The sequence below is a fragment of the Cimex lectularius genome, unplaced genomic scaffold (assembly GCF_000648675.2).
Source record: "Cimex lectularius strain Harlan isolate CLEC.00 unplaced genomic scaffold, Clec_2.1 scaffold6, whole genome shotgun sequence".
Lineage (NCBI taxonomy): Eukaryota > Metazoa > Arthropoda > Insecta > Hemiptera > Cimicidae > Cimex > Cimex lectularius.
This window is the reverse complement of record NW_019392677.1, coordinates 3,365,780-3,389,532: the sequence shown is the minus strand read 5'-3', so window position 1 is coordinate 3,389,532 and position 23,753 is coordinate 3,365,780. Positions and strand designations below refer to the sequence as shown.

The window sequence follows — 23,753 nt, the reverse complement described above, 5'->3', positions numbered from 1 at the left end:
GAAACGCCTACCGCGACCTAACCTGTCTTCGAGATCGAAATATCCAAGAGAAGATCTCTGAAACTATCGCTAATGCTTCCCTCTGTTTTGATGTTACGCGCGATTTGGGCTGCACTTCGACCAAGTTTAAATTCGTACAAATAAATTTGACGAAAATCCAATTTGGACATATTTAATTTCGCAGGTCCTCACTCTTATAAAATTCACCCTAAATTAGATTTGAGGACTTAGCTTTGTTTACATGACAAGCACCTGCGAAAATAAAACAAATTTTCAAAACCTGCTTTACTTTTGCACCAGCCCAATAGAAATTAGCTAACACTGAATATTTGAATTGGATATAATTTTTTTTACTATTTAGTTTTTTTTTTAATAGAATTTTAGAGTTGTTTTATTCCAACAGAGCAGTAGTATTATAGATGCAATGCTAGTTTATGCGTGCTTAGGTCTAATCATGTCGAAATTCATTCGTTTCATAAATTTTCGAGAGTAGAAAAATGTGAAAACATTTTGAAAAGTAAACAGGGCGAATTTCGTAAACTTTTACCTGGAATGTTTTCCTTTTGAATCCTGGTCTGCGTGCCAGTTGAAAAGGAGGAATTGGACGACGGGGGTCGGCAATTATCACAAATTATCTCCCCCGGGGGTGGTGCGAAGTCGAAGAGCAACACTCGTTTCGTTTCACCCCCTTGGGTCAAGGCCGCCACGTTAGAATCAACCACCGGCCTTCTGAATTTCCATTGGATCCAGCCTTGGGGAGGGTTGTAGAATCGGCCAATGCGGTTGGCGAGTTGTCCGGGCGAAGGGGATAAAAACGCATATCATAAAAACATGTATGTTTTAGTTGGCCCTATTTACCAAAGTCATTATTTTAATTAATTTATTGTTTTTTATGCAAAATATGGCTGAGTTGAAAAATTAGCGTCACGAGCAGGACATCGGGATATCGTGACATTAATTTTTCAACTCAACCATACTTTGCATAAACAATAATAAATCAATTAAAAATTCATATATCATAAACTGGGAAAATTGTTCTTTTTCACCTCCTTCTTGCGTATTGTGACTGACACCTGAATTATTTTTAAAGTCTTTTACTTCATCTTTAGAGTGGGTGCTTTTATGTTTAGCTTTGTTCGTTTTGTAAAGTTATTAGAGAGGTTTTCCTAGGGTAAAATTTAAACTTATTTCTCACGCCGTTTTACATGTTTACTGCGTCTGCGTAATCTGAGATAGACATCAAATTTTTCCTTTATGAATTTGATTGAAACAGAAAATAACCAACAACAACAACAAAGAAATTTATCATATTTTGAAAGAATCTGATCGGGACATTTAACAACTGGATCTCTAGAAAATCACATCCGCAAAGCCGTTAAAAAACATGACGCCTAATCCCATGAGTCCAGACTGACATGCATTATGCAAAAATGTTATTGCACAATCAGAACAAGATGAATCAGTACGAAATATTGGGTGGTCCATTAAAGAGAGGAAATTACGCAATTATGGTTAATTCCAATGGAACAATGACCAACTGAAGTTGAGTACTTTTTGGTGTATAAGAAACTTCGAAATAGGGGTTAAGCATCTCTAATGGCTTGAAATTTTAAAATGTTTTCTATTAGACAACATAATTTCTAGTGGGAGTGGAAAACTTTTTCAACCCATGTACCTTTCTTAGAGCCGTTAAGCATTACAACAAGGTAAAAATATAATAAACACATGATATTTATACGGTTATCACTTAAAAATCGAAGTCACTCGACATTAAAGTTTAATTGAAGCTCGTTCCCCGGGCTTGTAAACTCCGGTGAAAGTTCAAAACGGAGGCGGTTAACGCAAAGTCTTATCATAAAGGTCATTGATCGCGTGCATGCAACCTAGGTTTAACCTTAGCCCCCTTCAGGACAAATATTTGTTATTATTATGAAAGATGTTGTAAGCTTGTAAATTGGCCTACCGTGTTGGAGGGTATCAATGAGAAAGAGGCCGATTTGAAGAAACCTGGCGCACGATTACCTGTTTATTTCTTGACCCGATAAATGCCTTTTTGGAAATATTCTTGTTGACAGAAGCATTGAATCCGAATCTTTACACATGGCATTCATCTTCGATGGATTATTTACATCTGGTTGGCCCAGGGATTAAAATAATGATTTTTTCTTGTTGGTGATGGTGATGAGGATGCTAGGAAGTGGGGTTTGCGCTCCTCATGCACTGTAGTCATCTGGCTTATTGTACCTTCCTAGTTCCCTACTTCGTGCAATAGACTCATTCCTTCTTCTCAGACTGTTGCTGCTAAAGTTTCATTCCCTCGGTTTTTTCTGTATGCTAGGTTTTGTTTCCATTGATCCGTTGCTTCGCACTCGAAGATGATATGGATGGTTGTTTCTTCCTCCTCAACTGCAAATGGGATCATCGTTATATACGCCCATGTAGATGTTTTCTTAGGTGCCAGAGACCGGTTAGTAGTCCTATCACTCCTCTGAGTCTGGCCCACTCCAACTGCAGCAGTAAGTTTGCCATTCTTGCTGAGGGTTGTTTCTTTTGTTTTGTTTGGATCCATTATGCGATGGAGGATTCTATATTTGTTTTTGTTATCCCAAGTATAGGTTCAGTGCTTATGTTTGGTCTTGCAGATCTTCCTCTGGCGTGTGTCTGCTTTTTTACCCAAAATTCCTCTGTGTCCTGGCACCCAAGGTACCATGAAGTGTTGTGTTTCCTCAGGTTTTGGAGATTTTCGATGCATTCACTGAGGTACGAGGTAAAAGAAAGGGGCCTAGAACACCACCTTGTTGTAGCCCGCTTTTATACCATGGCTTTTGAATTATATGTTCTCACATTTTACTGCACTGATTTCCTCGTTTTTGACGTAAGACTTTCGTACCTTATGACATTTTCTGTATCCAAAAACAGTACTAAACTTTTTTATAACTTAGATTGAAAAAGCAGTTTACAACTCGTTTCTTATTGAATAGATTCTTATGTCTTTAACTCAAAGCAGTTTTGGAAGCTTTTTATCGTATACGAAATTTAAAATTCCATTGTGCTAAAATATGCAAATATATGTTGATTTTTAATTACCCAGAAAAACCTGTATATTTAAAGTATAAGAAATCGATTTCAATTGTAAACTTTCTTTCATAGAAATTGTACTTCAGTACTGTTGAGTATTGCACAAGTCTCGTGCCTACTAAAAAAGGAGCCCAATTTAGTACACGACCGGTCAGAATTTTGCTTAACCCATGGATTAGGGGATGATTTCGTTTTAATGAGGCGCTGGAGTTTATTCTCTTCGCCGTTTGTTTTGTTTCGATCCGTTCTATGGTCGAGGATTCTGTAACTATTTTGTTATCCCAAGAATAAGTTCGAGGCCAATGTCCGGTCTTGTAGATTCTGGCCAGTGTGTCTGCTTTTTCGTTCCCGAAATTCTTTTGTGTCTATCATTTATTCTTGGTAGAACCATTTTAGAAAGCGTGATTGAATGGATTATGATTTGAAGCGATCGTTTAGGGTGCTGATAGGATTCTGGTTTGATGATAAATTTGTAAATTGCCTGAAAAATCGAGTTAACGCGTCTAATATATATATCATTACAATTTCTGGTTAAAAATATAAAAATACCAAACAAGTAACAAGTACAGATGTATCAGAACGAATCCTGAACCACTAAACCTTACTTCACTCCTCAAAATAAAAAAACCTAGCATTTCCATAAGACCAATAGTCAACTAAAGTCCACCCCCTGCATAGAATCTATCAAATTCTGTTGCAGGTATCCTAAAGTGCAAGTTAACATTAAAGAACACATTCTGCGTTAAGTACTCCATAGGCCTGGTACAAAAACTTAATAATTTAACAACCCTCCAACTGCCCAACTAGTCTCCTTTGACATCTATCATAAGAAATCATCTCCATACTGACAAACACTCTATACAAAAACTGCGACACAACATATACAACTTACGTAAATACCTAGTGAACAAAACTACTTGAAAATTCAACAATGACATTTACACCGAAGAAAAGTATAAGGATGGGGAAGCAAACATTGTTCATTCTTGCAGAGGTTTTTCTCCAAAACTTTGAAAACAACTCCCTCTCAAAAATAATTACTGACAATGGTATTCGACGACATACTTGCCATAACGGACAACCATGATTGCTATTATTGTGTAGAGATTAGTGACCGTTAATCGATAGTTATTCAGATATCGTGAGATGCGGTCGGGTGTGATGTAGGTTTCAGAAAAACATATTCTTTATCGTGCCAACGTTTCGATCTTTTATTGAAATCATCTTCAGGGCCTGGGATTTACAAACAATGTTTACATTTAGCAAATACATTTAGGATGTGGAAAAGTGAATTTATACAATGCAAAATATACTACTATAATACGCAACCTCAACTTTAAATCTCACCATCCTCTTCATACAATAATAAACACGGCCAAAGGGTTACTTCACAGAATGATTACCCTGAGCCATGAATCATTTCACCACAAGAACATAAAGATATACAAACAGATCCTCCATAACAATCTCTACCCTAAGAACATAATTAACAGAATAATCAACAACTACAACTCAACACTAACACATTCCACTATTACTAATAATACTACATTAAGTATATCAAATACAAACAAACAAGCATACATTTCCATGCCATTTATTCAAGGCCTATCACATAAATTAAACACATTTCTCTCGTCCGATAACTTCAAAATAGCTTTCAAAAATTATAAAACAATCCAAACACTTTTTTCCAAAGTTAAAGATCCCACACCAATAACAAATAAATCTGACGTAATCTACAAGATCAACTGTTTAAACTGTCCGGCAACTTACATCGGCCTTACATACCAATATCTGGACAAGAGAGTAAAGCAACATATCTATGATTGCAAAAAACCCAAGCAAAATCCTACAGCACTCGCTACCCACCACTTTGAACACCAACACAATTTTGACTTCAAAAATCCAAAAATATTACATACAGAACAAAACAAATATAAACGTAATTTCTTAGAAATGGTTTATATCAACAGAGATAAACACAGCATCAATTACAGAACAGATACATGTAAACTCAGTCGCAGCTACGCCAATATCATTAATCAAATACAATATAGATAACATACATATATCATTACATTACATTCCACACATCAAATACTTTTCACATAGTCTAATTTTCCAACAATTTAGCTTTCCTTTTCCTATTTATCCCCTTTCTATATAATCCTGAAAGAATAATCTGGCCGAACTATTACCAACACATTGTTCCCCTTTGTCGGCTTTTTTCACTTCAAAGAAGCCGACGCCTTACACAAAATTGTCTTTTATATACCGACTTCCTTCCCCACCCCTTCAAAACCAAACATATATAAACATAAAACAGCAAAATCTCACTGGCACTCTCAACACGACACGCAAGGATGGCACAATTACACAGAAGACAAACACTTTGAGTGAGTAGAAATACTTTGTTTGAATATAAAATATATTTTGCATTGTATAAATTCACTTTTCCACATCCTAAATGTATTTGTTAAATGTAAACATTGTTTGTAAATCCCAGGCCCTGAAGATGATCTCAATAAAAGATCGAAACGTTGGCACGATAAAGAAAATGTTTTTCTGAAACCTACATCACACCCGACCGCATCTCACGATATCTGAATAACAATTGCTATTAGTAAAACATAAATGCAGCATAGGATGCCATACCATATCTATAATTTAATAGAGATTGATTTGGCAGACCAAGATGATTGTTAACTATTAAATTATAAATAAATCACCCCGCAGACCACAGGAGGAAATTTTACAATTTATCGTAACATAGGTTAGGCCGATGAAATGGTAACAATCATAAAAGGAAAATTTGATGACACTCTGTCTTTTATTATGGGATAATTTAAACAATGTTACGATTCTAGGAAAAATAATACTCTCCGGGAAGAAAATAACTTAAATTTTTGAAGGGGATGTCGGTAGTGCGATAATGCGTACAGGATCGAGGGTTTGAATCCAGCGGGCCCTGGATTCGAACCCGAACACTTACAAATTAAAAAATAATAATAATAAATTTTGAAAAACACCGGCACCCTGAGGGTTTATATAACCTCGTAGTTGAAATACCCCCGGGAAAAAAATGCCTGGAGAAAGTTCGGCAAATTCCACTTTTCAGGGTGGATTTCCTCATGCAGGACAATTTTATTTTACCTCATTTATTTGTAAGTACAACTATACATGTATTATATACAACCAGCAGATTGAAAATTACGTTTGTGGCATTACGGGCGTTATAGAGAAAGCTACCCATTGGCAGCCACAATGGATTAATAAAATTATATTAATCATTTAAGAGGTCTCTTATCCGTATTCTCTGCAGACGATTACGAGGTAATTGTGGGGAATGGAGTAATCGTATTTGTGTGTTAGTGTGATTTTGTAATTTATTTGAGAAAAAAACCGGCCTGTGAAGATCTATGTGAAGTGTGCTATTGTTTAAGTAAAAACAGGTAGAAACAATTAGTTGTAAAATTTTAGATTGAAAACTATAATCTTTGAATATTGGAATATTTGGCCGATCCATAATCTTGGCACCCGTACATCCAAATAGGTTTGAGTAAGTATGTATAAGTCGAAAATTTTGATTGTCGGTTGAGTGGTAATAAAGCATTTTGTTGAGTGTCCGTTTTTTTAAATTGTGTGTGTGGATTTCAAGTTGAGGTGATATTTGCGACTTTGAGGGGTTAAACTTTATTTTCCAGGTTGCTCCATTTTTCAATTGTTGATATATTTGTGACATGTGAAGCTTAGTTAGAAAATATGAAGGTTTATCTGCGTATGCGGCGGTAAGTGCATTCTCATTTTTGAGCATATCAGAAGTAAAAATTGTGTACAACAGCTGAGAGAGTGTTGACCCTTGTGGCACGCCTGCAAGCACTTCTTCCATCCCAGAAGTCTCCGTACCCTGGTTTATTTCGAACCTCTGTTTAAAATTTGATTGGAACCTGCATGAGTTGTTTTTTTAAATCGAAACACATTTGCAATTCTTCGTTAATTATTTACAGGCACGACAACTCGGAACGTTCCTGGAAGTCGGCCATGTAGTCATTTGAAACAAACACCAAAACAGACCGAATAAGATAATTAATAAATTATACCAGCCCAGATATATTTTGTTTAATAAACGTGACTTCACGTTTTGGAATTTATTGAAATTGACGTTTGTTTATTTCAAAAAATGAGGGTCTCTCCTTATAAATCATGTATGGCCGTGATGTCAAACATTTTTATCGATTTTGACAATAGAAGGACTTAATAAAAAAAAGTTTGTATTTGTATTGTGATCTTTATCCGTTGCATAAGTTTAATAATTTTACAGATGAACAGGTTATTGTTAAAGGTCACGTCATCCTTGGGCATTTCAATACACACACGGTTAGAATCGCTTTGTAAAATTAAAAAATATTTACATTTTTGTGGAGATTATCTGCGAAACGTCCGCAATGAGGACGGGGTAATATAAACACTAGATTATTGTTATTCGATAATTTGTAATATGACGTTATCACCATGTACATTTCGACAAGACGTTTTAAAAAGAATAAAATTGTTAGCATTCTAATTCTGTAGAAAAACTGTATGCGAGATAATTAACTATCACGACAAGGCCAATGTTCGTGTTAAAAAGTTTTTAAAATTAAGAATATGATCGAAACATCTATGCGCTTTTTATTAATTTCCAACAGGCCTACGACAAAGATAGCAAAAAGCTCGCTGCATTCAGGAAAATCTGAGTGCCTGGAAAACTGACTATTAATTCCAAAGCTTAAGTCTTGGTAGGAAATAAGAACAGAGCTACCTCCCATATTAATGCTAGAGCAGAACAAAGTGACCTCTCGGTAATATTATTTAATGTTATAATTGGTCTGCAGGGGTGGAAGGTAAGCACGGAATATTCAAGGCTTTTGTTACCAAGAGGAAGACTCTTTCAACAAACAAAAAATATGTTTAGAAACAAACTTCTAGTGTATACCCCGCCAGTGTATTGTCTAAATGAGGTTTATACTGCCTAGAATATCAGGTTTACCTAAACAAGAAGTTGGTGGATGATTTTCATTTCCAAGAGGACGAAAGTAAAAATCTAGATGGGATGCTGGGTCCCGAAGGCAATAGTCCGAAAAAATCCCCGCCTTGTCTTGCTTATCTCCTTCCGGAGGGCTTAAGCTTTCATTTGTAAACAAATTGTTATAATGTATAACTCTAGAATACCAAAATGTTATAAAAGAAGGGAGTGTCATTAGTAAAGTCTGCGTATACACAGATATAGAAATCTTTTAGCTGAACCGGCAAACGGGTCACTTCAAGTGGTTTCTATATTGTTTGCGTTTTTTGATATGTAGTGTTTTTAGTTCTTCACTCAAGATGGCGCTAAGCCGAAACGCGATTGAGTAATTCCATAAACCGAGAGTGAAGACGGATCTAATAAGTGACCCTATGCCGGTTCTGCATTGGTTCATCTTCTCGCAGAACAACTCCCCCATCATCAACTATAGTAGACCAAAAATGTTCAAGCGCTAAAAGAAGTTGTTGAAACTATTGAAAATAAAAGAAAAGTAGTGATATAGAACACAAATGAAGAATAAACCATATATTTAAAAATGACTCCCTGGACTGGTCTAAGAGCTTCACAGACTATCACGAAGGGATATTTCAAATTTGAAGTTGTAGGTAATTTATTAGGAGGTAATAGAGCGTATTACGTAAATATGAAGCTGTTCACCTCGAGATTTTTATCCCGCAAAACAAAGGTGCAAACATATAAAGTATGTGTAGAGATTAGTGACCGTTAATCGATAGTTATTCAGATATCGTGAGATGCGGTCGGGTGTGATGTAGGTTTCAGAAAAACATTTTCTTTTTCGTGCCAACGTTTCGATCTTTTATTGAGATCATCTTCAGGGCCTTCTTGTAAATCCCAGGCATACATTGGAACACCCAGATATCATACACCAAATGTTGATAGTTGGGACAGAAAGAATGCCAGAGAACTTACAACTTACTTTAAGTTACTTAGATTTTCACCTACAGGTTGAGGGGCGAGTTGCGAGTAGAGGAATGATGGTATTCGACTAGTTCAACTTGATCTCGTGTATCAATCGGGTCAAAAATTGTTCAAAATATGTAGAAACGCTTTCTTAAACTAATGAAATATCAAAAGTCCCAAAAAAACTTCGAAAAATTATGTATTTTTACAGGTTTTTCGATTTTTACCTACTGGTTGAAAGGCGAGTTGCGAGCTAGGGAAGGAGGTTTGGACTATTCCAACTTGTTCTCGTGTACCGATCGGGTTAAAAATTGTTCAAAATATGTAGAAACACTTTCTTAAACTAACGAAATATCAAAATTTCCCAAAAACGTCGAAAAAGTATGTATTTTTACCGGTTTTTCGATTTTCACCTACTGGTTGAAAGGCGAGTTGCGAGTTTGGGAATGGAGGTTTCGACTAATTCAACTTGATCTCTTGAACAAGTAACTTAAATCCTTATTATAAGGAAAAGGTGGAAGAAACCAGAAGGAAGGGAAGAAGGGAAAAGTATTTATGAACGTTAATAGATGTTCACTGGAGAGACGGCAAGAGACCGATCTATATGGAGGAAAATTGTGAGAGGCATAGGGCAACATAGGCCTGTAACGCCAGCTTAAAAGAAAGTAAGTAAGGATAGGGTTAGGGATAAAAGAGGCAGTCACAACTTCAACCCGAGTAGATCTATTGTGTTCCTCGGTTTTTTTTTTTTTTTTTTGTAAGTCACTGGCCTGCTTCAGGTTGTTAGTAACTTTCATAGCCTTTCCAGCGACTCCTTAATGTAGCCTCTTCCTTGTGGCCTTTCCTGCCCTAGTTGCAAGAATCTGCACCTACATAGATCTTCACAAGAACATAAAATGTGTTCTGTGGTCTCCTCTCTTACTGGCAGTATCTGCACAGTGTTTCTTCGTAAGTATACAGTAAGTAAGTAATAAGGCCGATTGGAAAGAAAAGAAACATTCAGTTTGAGATTCCCTTTATCATTGCTTTGAAACAACAATTAACAATTTCAAGGTTAACAAATATGAACCTCTACACTCCTCGTCAAAAATATGGCGACAACTAATTATCTTGACATTTTTAAAATGTTGACCTTAAACCATGTTTTATTTATATATTTTATAATAATATTATGTGTTCTTCTGGATTAATCATATCATTATTAACTGTTCAGCAACAAACGAAATAGCAAAGTTTTTTTGGTTCAGTTTAACTATGCTCTCAGTCAATTTTACCTTTCATTAGCCCCGGGTAGCAATAACCGAAGGTGTTGAGGAAGAATCCGGGCTTGATTTAACAAATGAGGGCTTATTGAAAAACATGGATTTGGCCCGACTAAATAATGAGCTAACTAAGTTGATTAATGAGGACAACATATCCTGTTAACCGAGCTTTTTAATATTGTTTATAAGACTAGCGTGATACCAGATGAGTGGCTGCGGTTCAAGTTTGTTGCGATACCAAAGAAAAGCAATGATAAAAAGTGTAATGATTATAGACTACAAATTTAATGAGCCACACGCTAAAATTATTCTTGAAAGTCATAAGCGAGTGTATAAGAAACTAGTCAGTAATAAATGAGTTCTAAATTCGGCTTTCGAAACGGGGTCGGCACAAAAAAAAAGCGCTGTCTAGCATAAACGCATTAACACAGCATTATCTCAATTTTAATAAAGATCAGATAATCAGGATTTTAGTACAAAAAGGAATGGATTGTCGGGACGTAAGAATTATCAGAAATTTATTGCCAAACGGCCAGTATTATAAAATAAGATAGGTACAGAGGATATGGAAATAAAAGGAGATGTGCATCAGGGGTGCATTGTTTCTACATTATTGTTTAATGAATATTCGGCGGCCATCGTTAACGAAGCGTTAGATGATGGGACAGCTTGAGTACTTATTAATGGAGTCCCTTTAAATAATATAAGTATAGTCGATGATATTGTTCTTCTAGCACGAAATGTCCGTGACCTAAAGTGAATAGTACAGAAAGTATTTTAACAAGTTTTCAAGTTACTGTCTGACAATGAATCTGACCAACAAAGTTGCTTGTTTGTATCAAAAAAACTGATTTGGACGCATAACTGGTGAATTCCGAAGAGAAGATGAAAGAGTATACAGAAACAAATATCTGGGAACCTGGATAAATAGCAATAATCTCCAAAAATAAAAGCTCTATTGAAATATTTTTTCGGGGCTACGCAACAGCAGGGGTCATAACAAACGGTGTCGGTGTTTTTGAAAAAAAAACAACACATTTTTAAATATGTCGGAATCTTGAACAGTGAAGATCAAGAAGTGATGAGTGCAGTGTCAACACCTAAACTGTTTGCGACTTGTTTTCTATCCTTCTTTATGGTATTGAAACGGCCACCATACTAATGTTATACTGAAAAAGATACAGGCCTTCGAGATGAGATGTGTACGAAGGGCTTTTAGGATATCTTACAAGGACAAAGTCACTAAGAAATTAAAATCGGTAAACTTAAGTAATAGCTTTGAGCTTCCAATTTTGAAAGACAGAGTTCAGCAAGCTCGGGCTCTCTTGAAAATTGGGGGGGGGTGCTCTAAAAAGTGGGTTGTTTCGTTTTTCATCTCTCGTTTTCTTTTCGGAAATTAATTGTGTGCTTGGTATTAATGGTGTTTTTGATGTAAACGACAGGTAACGAATTAGGTAGGATCAATTAGGATTATTTAATTGTATTTTTTTAAAGGTTATTTGTTTTGTTTTTTTAATTATAAGAATTGATGCCAATTTCATTTTCTTTCTCAACTCCTCTTTGTTTTCTAGAATTGATATATTGTTTGAAACCAGCGTTCGATCGCTGCTATACGCTTCTTTTTTGGGTCCATATTAAATGGATTAATAAATCCCATGTGTGCAATTATATTGATGATGAAGCACGTTTAAATCACTCATCGTTTTAGAGATTTATTGCTCAAAACAGGCCGAATCGTCGGTTATTCCGTGCTTGGTTTTTCTCCCAGCCCCACGATATTTCCTATTTCAAATTGCCCCGCTCTAATCTAAGCTGACACCTTTAACCCCAACCCCATTTTCAGATCAATAAGAACGACCTTGAAGAGAAAACTTCGTCATCCTCATTAAAACGAAATCATCCCCTAATCTATGGGTTAAGCAAAATTCTGACTGGTCGTGTATTAAATTGGGCTCTTCTTCTTTTTAGTAGGCCTCGTTTTCCTTACGAGCCTTGTGCACTACTCGACAGTGCTGAAATACAGTTTCTATGAAAGAAAGCGTACAATTGAAATCGATTTCTTATACTCTAAATATAAAGCTTTTTCTGAGTAATTAAAAATCAACATACATTTGTATATTTTAGCACACTGAAATTTAAAATATCTTCTACGATAAAAACTTCCAAAACTGCTTTGAGATAAAGAAATAAGAACCTATTCAATAAATAACGAATTATAAATTGCTTTTTCGATCTAAGTTACAAAAACGTCAGTGTTTTGGTTAGAGGAAATGTCATAACGTACGACATTCTTACGTCAAAAACGAGGAAACCCGTCGCAGTAAACGGCAAAAACGCGGGCGTACACAAGGAGGTGTTCTAGGTCTATTCTTTTTCCTCGTATATACACTTATATAAATAGCACAAGCACGAGTATTTTTCGCGTTAGAGTGGATTTTGTGTCATCTGTTGTTAGCAGTGGTGAGGTACTATGAGGTTTAATACATATCTAGATCACCCTAGAATATTTCGAAAGAGGTTACACTGGCAAAAATCCTCATAAGTTCTGATAGCCAAGCAACTGTTAAAGCAATATCTTATAAAAAAATGGCATCATAATTAGTCAGTGAATGCATCCAAAATCTCCAAAACCTGGGAAACACAACAGTCAGATGATATTTTGAGTGCCAGGGCACAAAGGAATTTTGCGTAACGAAAAAGCCGACACACTGGCCAGAAGAGGACCTGCAAGACCATACATAAGTACTGAACCTATGCTTGGGGTAACTAAAACAAATAATCCTCCATCGCAGAATGGATCCAAACAAAAGAAAAGAAACAACCCTCACCAATATTGGCAAACTCACTGCTGCAATTGGAGAAACTCAGAGGAGTTATAGGACTATTAACCGGTCACTGGCATCTGAGAAAATATCTACACAGCATTGACATATACAACGATGATCCCATATGCAGATTATGCGAGGAGGAGGAAACAGCCTCTCATATCATCTTCGCGAAGCAACGGCTCAATGGAGATTTAACCTAACATATTGAAAAAAAATCCAGGGAATTGTAGCAGCGACCTGATACTTCTATTAAGATGGATTGAGTCTATTGCACTGAACTAGGGAAATAGGAAGGTACAATAAGCCAGAAGGCTGCAGTGCCTGGACAGCACAAACCCAGCTTCCAAGTATCCTCATTACCATTATTTATTATCACATAACTAAATCTATGAATATTTATTTACTACACCTTGCATTAGCTGCATTTTGCACTTTTTTAAATTTGTAAGTCAGAAGTAAACATATATAACATAGACATATTCCCAGATGGGCAGGATCAACATATATCGCTACAGATAGGAAAACTCTGATAGGCGTATATATAGAAATGACTCAAAATTGCGACCTTCTACTCAATAAATTCACCCCTTACAGGATGAGTAGGTAACAAGGCATTTTCATGGACATCTCTGAGTACAGGCCTATTATTGACAGCGAATTTTCAAAATTCTAAGAAAATACAGTAAAATTTATTTAGACGGAAAGGTCATATTTCCTATTTCATGTTTAATGAAATTGCACTTGGCCATACACTATTGCCGTACAAATTCCGTTTGTGTCGGTATAGATGAAATTTGTCTTCGTGCCTGTCGCCACGGAAGGCGGCCCACCCGGTCCTTGGCGTATCTAACTATGACGAATTGTAGAAATGATTTTGTTTCCGCTTCCTTTCGTGCTTCCCGGTTATCCACCCCGAATTCAATGGGGGCTCCCCATCAAAAGATCGAGCTCTAATAAATCTATCCTTCTTTGATTGCCAGCCTGTGTTCGCCATCAAACGCTGGCAGAATCCTGTGCTTTATGTATTAAATTAACTAACTTTCAACGACTTAACTTCTATTCTCATAATCTCTCATATTAAATACCCTGAAATTTTGCAATTATCAAAGAATTAAGTCTTAGCCTTAATTCTAATGTGGGGTCTAAATTTGAACAAAAAAAATGATATCGTCAATGATTTTTATTATTTGTCTTTAAAGCATTGACATTTTTGGTACGTTTTGATTCGTTGCCAAAATCGTTGCTAAGAAGAGCAGAAAACCTTTCTTAATTACTAACTTGATTAGTTTTCTTTATTGAAATTGAATGGATAAACTAATTTATGTAATTTTTTAACTAAACCCTCTCTGAAGACATTGTTAACCCTACCACCTCTGCATATCTATAGAGAAGATCTGTTGTATGTATTGGCTCCATGATGCCAAATACTTAAAAATAAAGGTCAAAAAGATGTGATACTGAACCTACGTTACAACTTAACAAAGAATTACCATGTTACAATATAATAGGAAAAAGAGCATCTGGCAGACTTTTCGTTAAGGAAGTCTCGCCTAAACGTATTGGCCTGTGGCCTCAGCCGACAGACCGAACTGTGCGCCAAAAGCTGGAAAGTCGCCTGTGTTCTGCTAAGAAGAAGAGAAAACTTCAGTACATTTATTATCTGCTGTTGTGAATTCCTGACAAAGGAAAGGTTTTCCTAGTAAATATAACTGAGGAGCCAGTATAAAGTCCAAGAGGGCTAAATAAAAAGCCAAAAGCTGGATAGGGAGCTACAACAGCAGAAAATCGCTTGTGTTCTGCTAAGAAGAAGATAAAACTTCAGTACATTTATTATCTGCTGCTGTGAATTCCTGACAAAGGAAAAGGTTTTCCTAGCAAATATAACTGAGGAGCAAGTATAAAGCCCACGAGGGCTAAATAAAAAGCCAATAGCTGGATGTGAGCTATAACAGCATAAAAATGGTCCTTTTTTCAGTATAAAATTGAACAAAATAGCACTCTTATTTTAAGTAAATAATAATGTGCATCCTAATAGTTTTCTGTGTTACGATAGTGAAAATGAATAGACAAACAAGTTTATTTAAATGCTTGCCTAAGCGGTATTAAAAAGATAAGAGCCTATGTATTTAGATCGGGGTGAAATGATAGGTGTCATTTTGCGCTTTACTCCATTCATAACGCTTCTAATAATTCAATTGTTGTTATTCTTAGTTTAACAAACGAGTAAGTTTATTGGCCGTTAATAATAATTAGTAATAAATAATTAAGATTCAAAAATTATCGTAGATTTGGGTTCTGTAGTCTAGTCTGTGTATCTTTGCAACCTCTTTAATTTTAAAATGTTAGGCATATGATTAAACGCTAATGTCTTAATGAATTCGCCAAATGTGTGTCTATATATAGTTGATGGTTGGTCATGCAAATATCATTTTTATCGATGGAAGTTATTTAGGTATCAGAATTACATTCCGGCTTTTTTTCCTGTAAGTGTTAAGCCATCCTAAAATACATCATATTCAAGGTCTTTATGGATGGAAAGATGTTCCTTTCGTAAATAAAATAGTCGGTGGGCCAATTTGCCGTTTGAGAAACGTCGCTGGACGTCATTGGGAATCAATTGCCTGCGGCCGCGGTCGATTTGAAACGATTGTTTCTATTTTTCGTCACGCGTTAATTATGAAGAGAGCCGGGCGGGCGGACGTCGGCCAGTTCGCCCCGGATATCGGCGATGGTCGGACAGCTGAAGAGGGTTCAGCATACGGCATCGGATGGAGGACGGCATGCTGCGGTCAACGGTCGGATCAAGAAGCCGGGATGGTCCGTCGTCAAGGAGGAGAGGATGTCCGCCGGCAAGAAGACCTTCAGATATACTTTCGGTCCGTCTTTTTATGAACCATCCGGTTTTAGAAAGCCCTTAGAATTTTTTTAAAAACCTTCCGTGAAAGAAAAGACAAGATTTTGAATAATTTAATATTTTTTCGGTAAATAGCTCCGAGGTCAAATTGGACAAGGATATCAATTGATTCCTTGTTGTTGTACAAAACGCATAATATTCAACATCTTTCGTAATTACAATTAATTAAGGTTTTTAGTTGAGATAAAAAAGTCAATGGCACGAGCGGGATTCGAACCCACGATCTTCGGCTAGATACGCCGCTGCTCTACCACCTGAGCTATCTTGAATTGTAATATATTAATTGGTCAAGCGGACCACGAAATTAGTGAATCTTTCGTAATAAAATTGAATTATGATAACTAATTATTTAATATATTTAATATGATAGGGTACCAACTCAATGGCTGCCCCTGGGTAAAATCACATAAACATACATAAGTAAATTTTAACTAGAAGTTAATGTATGCTTCTCCCTTTAAAATTTATGACCCTGTGAGTCTTGTGGTCGTTTTCTTTTAAGCATTTGGCATTGCAGGTTCTGTTTACAGCCGCCTCTTGAGGGCGTTACTGTGGTTTTATCATTGCAAGTTTGGCAAGTGGAGCTTTTCACTTTGATTACAGAAGGCTGAATCGTGTATAAACCATGGATAGATATCATTCTTAAGATTCTATTTTGGGTTTTTTGTACCATTTGTAGGTGAGATTGTTCTGCTGATCAAGAGTATTGACAATTAGGACTAAAGAGTTATATAGATATAAAAGTTTTTTAGTTGGAAGTGTTAGGGGTGTTTGATGCAATGAGTTCTGCGCCTTATTTTTATTACCTATCATGCGAGGCATATCTTTTATCCAAGTGCAATGCTAGGTAACGAACGTTTGAATAGTCTGTTCGGCTTAATAATGGGATTGAATCTTTTTTTTGATACGTGAATCACATTCGTGGACTTGGATGGGTTCATGACATACGCCACCTTTAACACCACTCTTGAACGAACTTTACTACTAGTTTCAGCCGGCCATAAGCTATGCCATTTGCAAATGGGCAATTTTGTCATTTTCACGTGTAGGGAACTAGCATGAATCGACAAGATAAAAAAGAGGGCTTAGAAGGTTAAAAAATTACGCAACCTTGTGGTCTCCTGGGTAAAGATGATAAAATTTTGGAGAGTGAGTACTGGTTATTTACTACAAAATTTCTGCTCGAGAGGTAGTTAGTGATGAGTATCTAACCGATGGGCCTTCAGTTTGTGTAGTAGTCCAGTGATCAACGAACGAAAGCCTCTTCTGTATCGAAGAAAATTCCTAGGCTGATCTTCTTTTCCCCGTAAGTATTTAGGATGGACTACTCTGTGCAGCTGTTGGTGCAAGAGTGGTGCCTAAATATAATTTGTATGTCCGACAGAAGTGGATTTAAGGTAGGCTAATAGGTTAGGTAGTAAGACTTTCGAATATTTTTGAAAACTAGAGTGTAAGGTTTATTGGCCTTTGTGTCTACTTCCCTGTCACTAATCGGTTATTTTTATAAAATTTACCCGTGTTTTCCAACTAACTTCCATCTGCTTCTTACCTAGAAATAGCATATTATATAGTTTTTCTTAAATCCAGGGTATTTAACCCAATTATTGGTTTTGGGCGAAGTATGTTTCTCGGTCTTAGGACATCAAGTTTCGTAGATTCTTTAACAAGGCGATCGACCTTAAAGCTTTAAGCTCGTGGTAAGCCCAACCATTAGGATTTTTCGCGTAGTTTCCGAAGAATTTTATGACAGAGCTTCAAAGCCCGTCAGGTTGTGCCTGGTGGGAACCCAGAGTAAAACGGTAAGAGTGAGTTCATGGTGAGTCTGAACGCTTTCCTCCAAAACCCTCCGCGTGTCAAAAAACAAGTTTTATCTCTGGTTAAAATAGACGTATCTAGTTATCACTAAATCACCCATCAGCGATTATCTTTATAAAGTAAAGTTTGGTGTAGCGGACAAAAGTCTGAACTTTCCAATACATTTTTCATATTGAATATATTACCAATTATGTGATGTGCTCAAACCCTGAATCAAATGGTTAAGCAAATGGTCAATTCTTTTATACCTGGTTAAAATTCAAGCTAAAATTATAGAATCAATTTACTCCAGCAGTATTTGACGAATCGGTCCAGTATAAAGAGGAAACGCTTTCATAATGTTTCGTGACTTGTGTGCCTCCAACTTATTTGATGACTAGTCCTTTTTCTTCAAAGCAATAAATTGGCAATTGACTCTTAACCGTTTCTTCGAGTTGTTTTGGAAAATAAATCTTGAGGATCGTTATATTTTTCCGCCTGTCGGTACAGAGGAAATTTTGGCTGTCTTTCTTTTCTCTGGTTCACTTCTACTGGCGATATTTCGCTATCGAAACAAATAACTGGACCTTATTTAATGGTCTCAGAAACGAATTAATACGAGGTAATTGCAAACAAACAAAAAATTTCTAATATTAGAAATGTCAATGTTGGTTCCCTTATCGGCTGTTAAGATATTAAACTTCACGCGTTATAATCCTGGAACAAAATTTTGCTTGAATTTCCCATGGGTGATCTCAATTACAAACCAAATTGGGTTAGATTTCGCCCGCCTGTGTCCACTATCGGCCTGGATTTATACAGATCGATAGTTTTTAATTGAATTTTAATAAACAGTACAATTGCAGGTGTGTAAAAACTTATAAAATCAAGACTTTTTTTAAGCTTGTTAAATTTGCACTTAAACTTTCGTTTATTACTTTTTTAATCAGGGCCTGCAGTTTGATCATGTCCTGTCATCCCGCTCTGTCTACCCTTGCTTGTTTTATCTGACAGACGAGTTTCGGCATTTCGCCATTTTCGCAAATTGGCCGACGAATAGTTTGCCATTGGTGGAAAATCTGAAAACTGTACATTTTTTAAAAAGTTAGTTAAGTTAGCAGTTTAACTTTGGTTTATTGTCGTCTGAAAGAATTTCGTTTCTTTAATAAATTACAAAAATTTTCTGAGGGGTGTGGTATGTGGACTACTTTGCTCAATAATGGCTATCCCACAAACCCTAGCCTTTTCCTAACTATTCAGTATGAAAATATACTTGCTAGGATTTTTAATTCCTTTCTGTTGAGTTTCCTTTTCTTTATTTTTTTGTTTATGAGGGTTCGCAACAGCAGATGTCATATATACCCTTTCTTTATTAATGTGGCTTTTATTTAAGCCAAAATGATTAGGGCGTACATATTTTTCTGAGGCACCCACAGTAGCGTTAAACTCTTTTTAGATCTCAGTTTTTAAGGTATTTAAACAGATGAGTTGATCTCGTAGGCTTGAAATGCATTCAGGTTGAATTCGTAGTTAGTGAGCAGAGTCATTTAGTAGCCATGGTAGTTTGTCATAAGAGCCAGTGGCTGCGTAACTGGTGTGGTTGTAGGATATTAGTCGGGCAAATGTGAGCCACGTTACCTGTCTACTGAGCGATGAATGTGAGCTGTTAAGAAGACCCTGTTACATGTATTGACTGCTTGTTTTATTAGCGATGAGAATTTGTGTATCTGTGGTTGCAGTCGGTTGATCCCCTACGGCCCTACTTTTATATAAGAGTGCTGCATATTCATTAACTGCTGTTTGCAAAGCAGAAGTATTGTCGATGCAGTGGTGACGACCGTTGGACACTTTAGTTACAGCAGTCACTATACTTGAGATGTTTGCTGTGAATCTATGGCTAGTAATTCGGCTTGAAAGATGGTTGTGGTAGATCCTAGGGACATGTTCACAGCTAAGGAAGTCCTTTGTCCCTTTGTGCCGAGACTGTGTATGCGATAGAAACCTCCCGATTTTTCTTCCCATTGTGGTCTCTTTTCAATTCTCTTATTGAACGGTTAAACTCAAGTATTTCCATTAATCCGTCAGAGAGGTTTTGGCCAAGACATGTTTTGGACTTTTGTAGTCGTACCATTGCCCTTCTTGGCCAACATGTGATCAAGGGTCTAACATGGCATATACATTGAGCCTTCAGTGTTCTGTCGTGGGTCTCTCATTCCTAAACATTATTCGTAAAAATTCCGTCCTGACCTCTTTTCATAGGTAGGTAAATAGAAAATGTTAAATTTCAAATACGAAAAAGTGAAATATGAAAGGGGAAAAAATTAAATGTATAGTGTGCATTGCATCTTACTTAATTTCATTCGTACAACTATCTTTCACAACTTACAGTAAAAAGTTGACAATTTGCTAATGCTGTACGTGATAAGGCTCGATCGACACCAACTATAAAAGTGTGAATCTAGTAGTGATCACAAATAAATACAAACAAGAAAAACCTAAATGAAATCGAACACGAATAAATAATATAACCGTAGGTAATTATAAAGTCAGGTTTTTTTTAAATTAACCATCAATCGGAGAGTCATAAAGAGTAACGGTAATTTCCAAAAGCAATAAAAGCGGTTGGAGTCGGGGACATGGAAAAATTAAACGCACGCCACTTTTTATTGTTTGCCGAGGTGGAAATTGCGTGGGATCTGGTTCAGTTTTGATCCCTATCGCGATATCCGACGACAGCGATGTCCTCATTTTTCATTCGCACTCGATCCAACCCAGTTCGACAACTGCCAATTTCCGGTCTAGACGAGTTACACGCTTCCTTGTTTTGTTTTTCTCCCGTTTGCTTCGACATCAAAAGGAATCTTCGTACCGGCATCTTTCCCATTTACTAAACTTATCCCTTGTTCGTAATTGGATTATTCATCAGCGGTTGTTTTTATTGATCATCGTACTGCCTGCATCTTCCCGGCTTATACTGGCTCGTACAGAAGAATTTGTTCACTTATTGTACTCCATGTGTATGTTTATGTCATACTTATTCTAATATTACAAATATACATGTTCTCAAAAACATAAAAACTGTCCAAAACCTAAATAGCTCAAAATTACGAAACTGTATTTAATAAACTGGAAAGGGTAACATTCGTTGAAAATATTTACTTCATCATTTGAAAATTATCTCGGACAAACTGATTTCTTATCTGATTGCTATTGTTTTCCTATATAAATAGAATTTTGATAATAGCGTGAAGACAATTTAGTGAAAAAAGCGAGAATGGGCAGACCATTCGCTCATATACTTTCATAGCAAGTAAAAGAAATGAATAATAGAACAACTACGCACAACTTGCTATTTGGCTTAAATTTGCATATTTTAAAATTCTATCAATCTAGACGGGATATTTTGTTATGTAAGATAAAAATAAGAAGTAATAACATTTAAGATTGAAAGTTTTGCAATGACCGGTATTTAGTTGTTTTTTTTAAAGTCCCGTTATTCCTATTGAATATTTTTAAATTGTATTAGATGTTAGACCTGAAATTGGATCATTTCCTGAATCATCCTGGTCTACCTAGTCTCTCTCAGTTTTTCGGCCATTTTTGGAAAATGGCCTGTCAATCCAAACCAGCGAGAATAAACGGGCCGGGATGATCGGGGATGATAAAGCTCCAGTTTCTTACTGAGCTGATAATTATTTGACAAACTTTGACACTAACTCTAAAAAATTTTAATTATAAAAAATAATATATAACGAATAGAATAAATCGAAATTATAAATATCAAATATTACACATATAATCCTATAATCGTCAACTCAACAACAGTAAGGGCCAGATGTACCTATTCAATTTATCCTTTGTTTTGACAAAAACTTGGTTAGGGATGGTTATCTTAGATGGTTAGGGATGGTTTATCTTCATTGTATGGAATTGTTCAAAACGAACTTAATATAGTTTTACTCTCTAATCTCGTTTATTGTGAACCGGCTGGCTATGGGCGGTTACATAACATGCTAACATACTAACATTACCTCCTCAAAAGATACTTGTTTACTTTACAAGTACAGGACTTGGACATTGTGGATATTGAAGTAAGTTTTTATCTATGTACACAAATATTAACAGATCAAACTGCCCGACAGATGCTATTTAAATTACATATACTTTTTTTTTTTAATTGGTTTTACTGAATGGATTTTGGATCTACTCCTTTTCCAAATTATTGCTTGTATTTTTACATTTTCTATTTTCATACCTGGGGGAGTTTTCGGCCTAAGGAATATAGTATACGCCTCAAGAGAACCAAAGGCCAGGTCCCTAAAGGAACACTGGATATGTCAAAGTCTGTGGTAGAAACTGTGGACGTCCTAAGATAATCCTATGGTCATACATTCGATATTCGGCCATGATCACACATGCGTAATACATGGTGCCCAAAAATAGAACAAAGAAAGGCAATGGTACTACTTCAAAAAGTCCAAAGGTCTTAGCATCATCTGGCTCTTAAAATAACATCCACGGCTGCAAATAGGTACACAAATTTTCGGCAAAGTTGATATAACATGGCCAAAACTTTCTCGGCCGTATTTAAAGAAAACTTGAACCATTCAATTTGAAAATTGAAGAAAGAGAACAATAGAAAGAAAAGCCTGGAGCTCTTCTATGGTTTACAGATGGCTCAAAGATTGTAAATGGAACGGGAAGGGGCATAAAAGGACCAAACAGTGAGCACTAAACCCCTGGCTTCCGCCACAACCGTCTTTCAAGCCGAATTACTTGATCAAATATCAAAAGTGAATGTCAAAGAATGTACAGTACAACAAATATAGACGGAATGATAGGCGATATTCACAATTTGGTTCGTCTGTCCTCGTTATAGTTTACCTTTTTGACATTCACTCTAAATTTTTGATAATTATGTAAAACAGTCGAAATTCTAGATAAAAATTCAGCACATACACAACATTGCTGAATTCAGTGCTCAATCCGTTTGCCTCTTATCAGGACGGAAGGCGGCGATCAAGGCTCCGTCCTAGGCCCTCTTCTTTTCTGTCTCAACCAGTGTCATCTACCACAAAAAATAATTTCCTGAACCACGGAAAATCCATGTCCAAATCTACATGCAATTCTTTAAGTCCGATATCGAAAAAATACATTAACGGTTAAAATGAACGATTACTGAGGAGATGGTAGTTGTAATTGAACGAATCCAATAAGACCAAATCCATCAATTTTGAAAGCAGAAAGCAGCTCAACCTTGTTTACCCTTTGTAAATCGGTAAAATTAAAGTAAATTCTGCAGAAATTCAATTCTGATAATTTTGGTCAGCATATCTTCGCTTTTTTGGTCTTTTATCTCGGACGTACCCACCACTGAAAATGGCGAGAAGTCAATACGCGTCTGACAGAGGAATCTCACCTTAATCTCTGGTAAAAGAAAATATCTTGTACTTTAAGGATAATCGTGGAGGGGTATATTAACGGGGTATATAGTCCCACCGGGGACTTAAGAGGTATTATTATATAAGAGGGACTTATTATACTGCATTCAAAGGGTTGCGAACTTTTACATCACTTACAGTGCTATAGAAAAGTCTACGTCCCCCCATTATCCGGGGCTTAAAGCGTCCGAAGCAACCAGAAATTCCATGAACGGTAACCCGGTTAAGACCGCCGCCCCCATTGGGCAGCCACTTCCCAACGCTCCCACCCACTAATTAAATAACCAATTTATTAGCCGCAACGAAACTATAGATAGTGCATCTGATTTGGGGTTTGTTTACGTTGCTTAAAATTATGCTACTTTTGGTAGGCAAGAACAGGCCACTTCGCACAACAGCGGAATACAGTACCTATTATATTTTTGGACGTAGGACAAAAGAATATGG

The 23,753-nt window shown here is 36.3% G+C and overlaps 1 protein-coding gene across 4 annotated transcripts in view; it reads left to right on the top strand.

Moving 5' to 3' along the window:
• Nucleotides 1–23,753, top strand: part of LOC106673825 (serine/threonine-protein kinase NIM1-like) — a 117,148-nt gene that overhangs the window by 87,223 nt on the left and 6,172 nt on the right. Inside the window, exon 1 of one of the 4 annotated variants that reach the window (XM_014406129.2) lies at nucleotides 15,867–16,033. The exons of the other annotated variants lie outside the window; for them this stretch is intronic. Coding sequence (XP_014261615.1) covers nucleotides 15,886–16,033 — 148 coding nt within the window. The 5' untranslated portion in view covers nucleotides 15,867–15,885. Of the gene's footprint in view, nucleotides 1–15,866; nucleotides 16,034–23,753 lie in introns of those variants that run through there. 4 annotated transcript variants of the gene reach the window in all.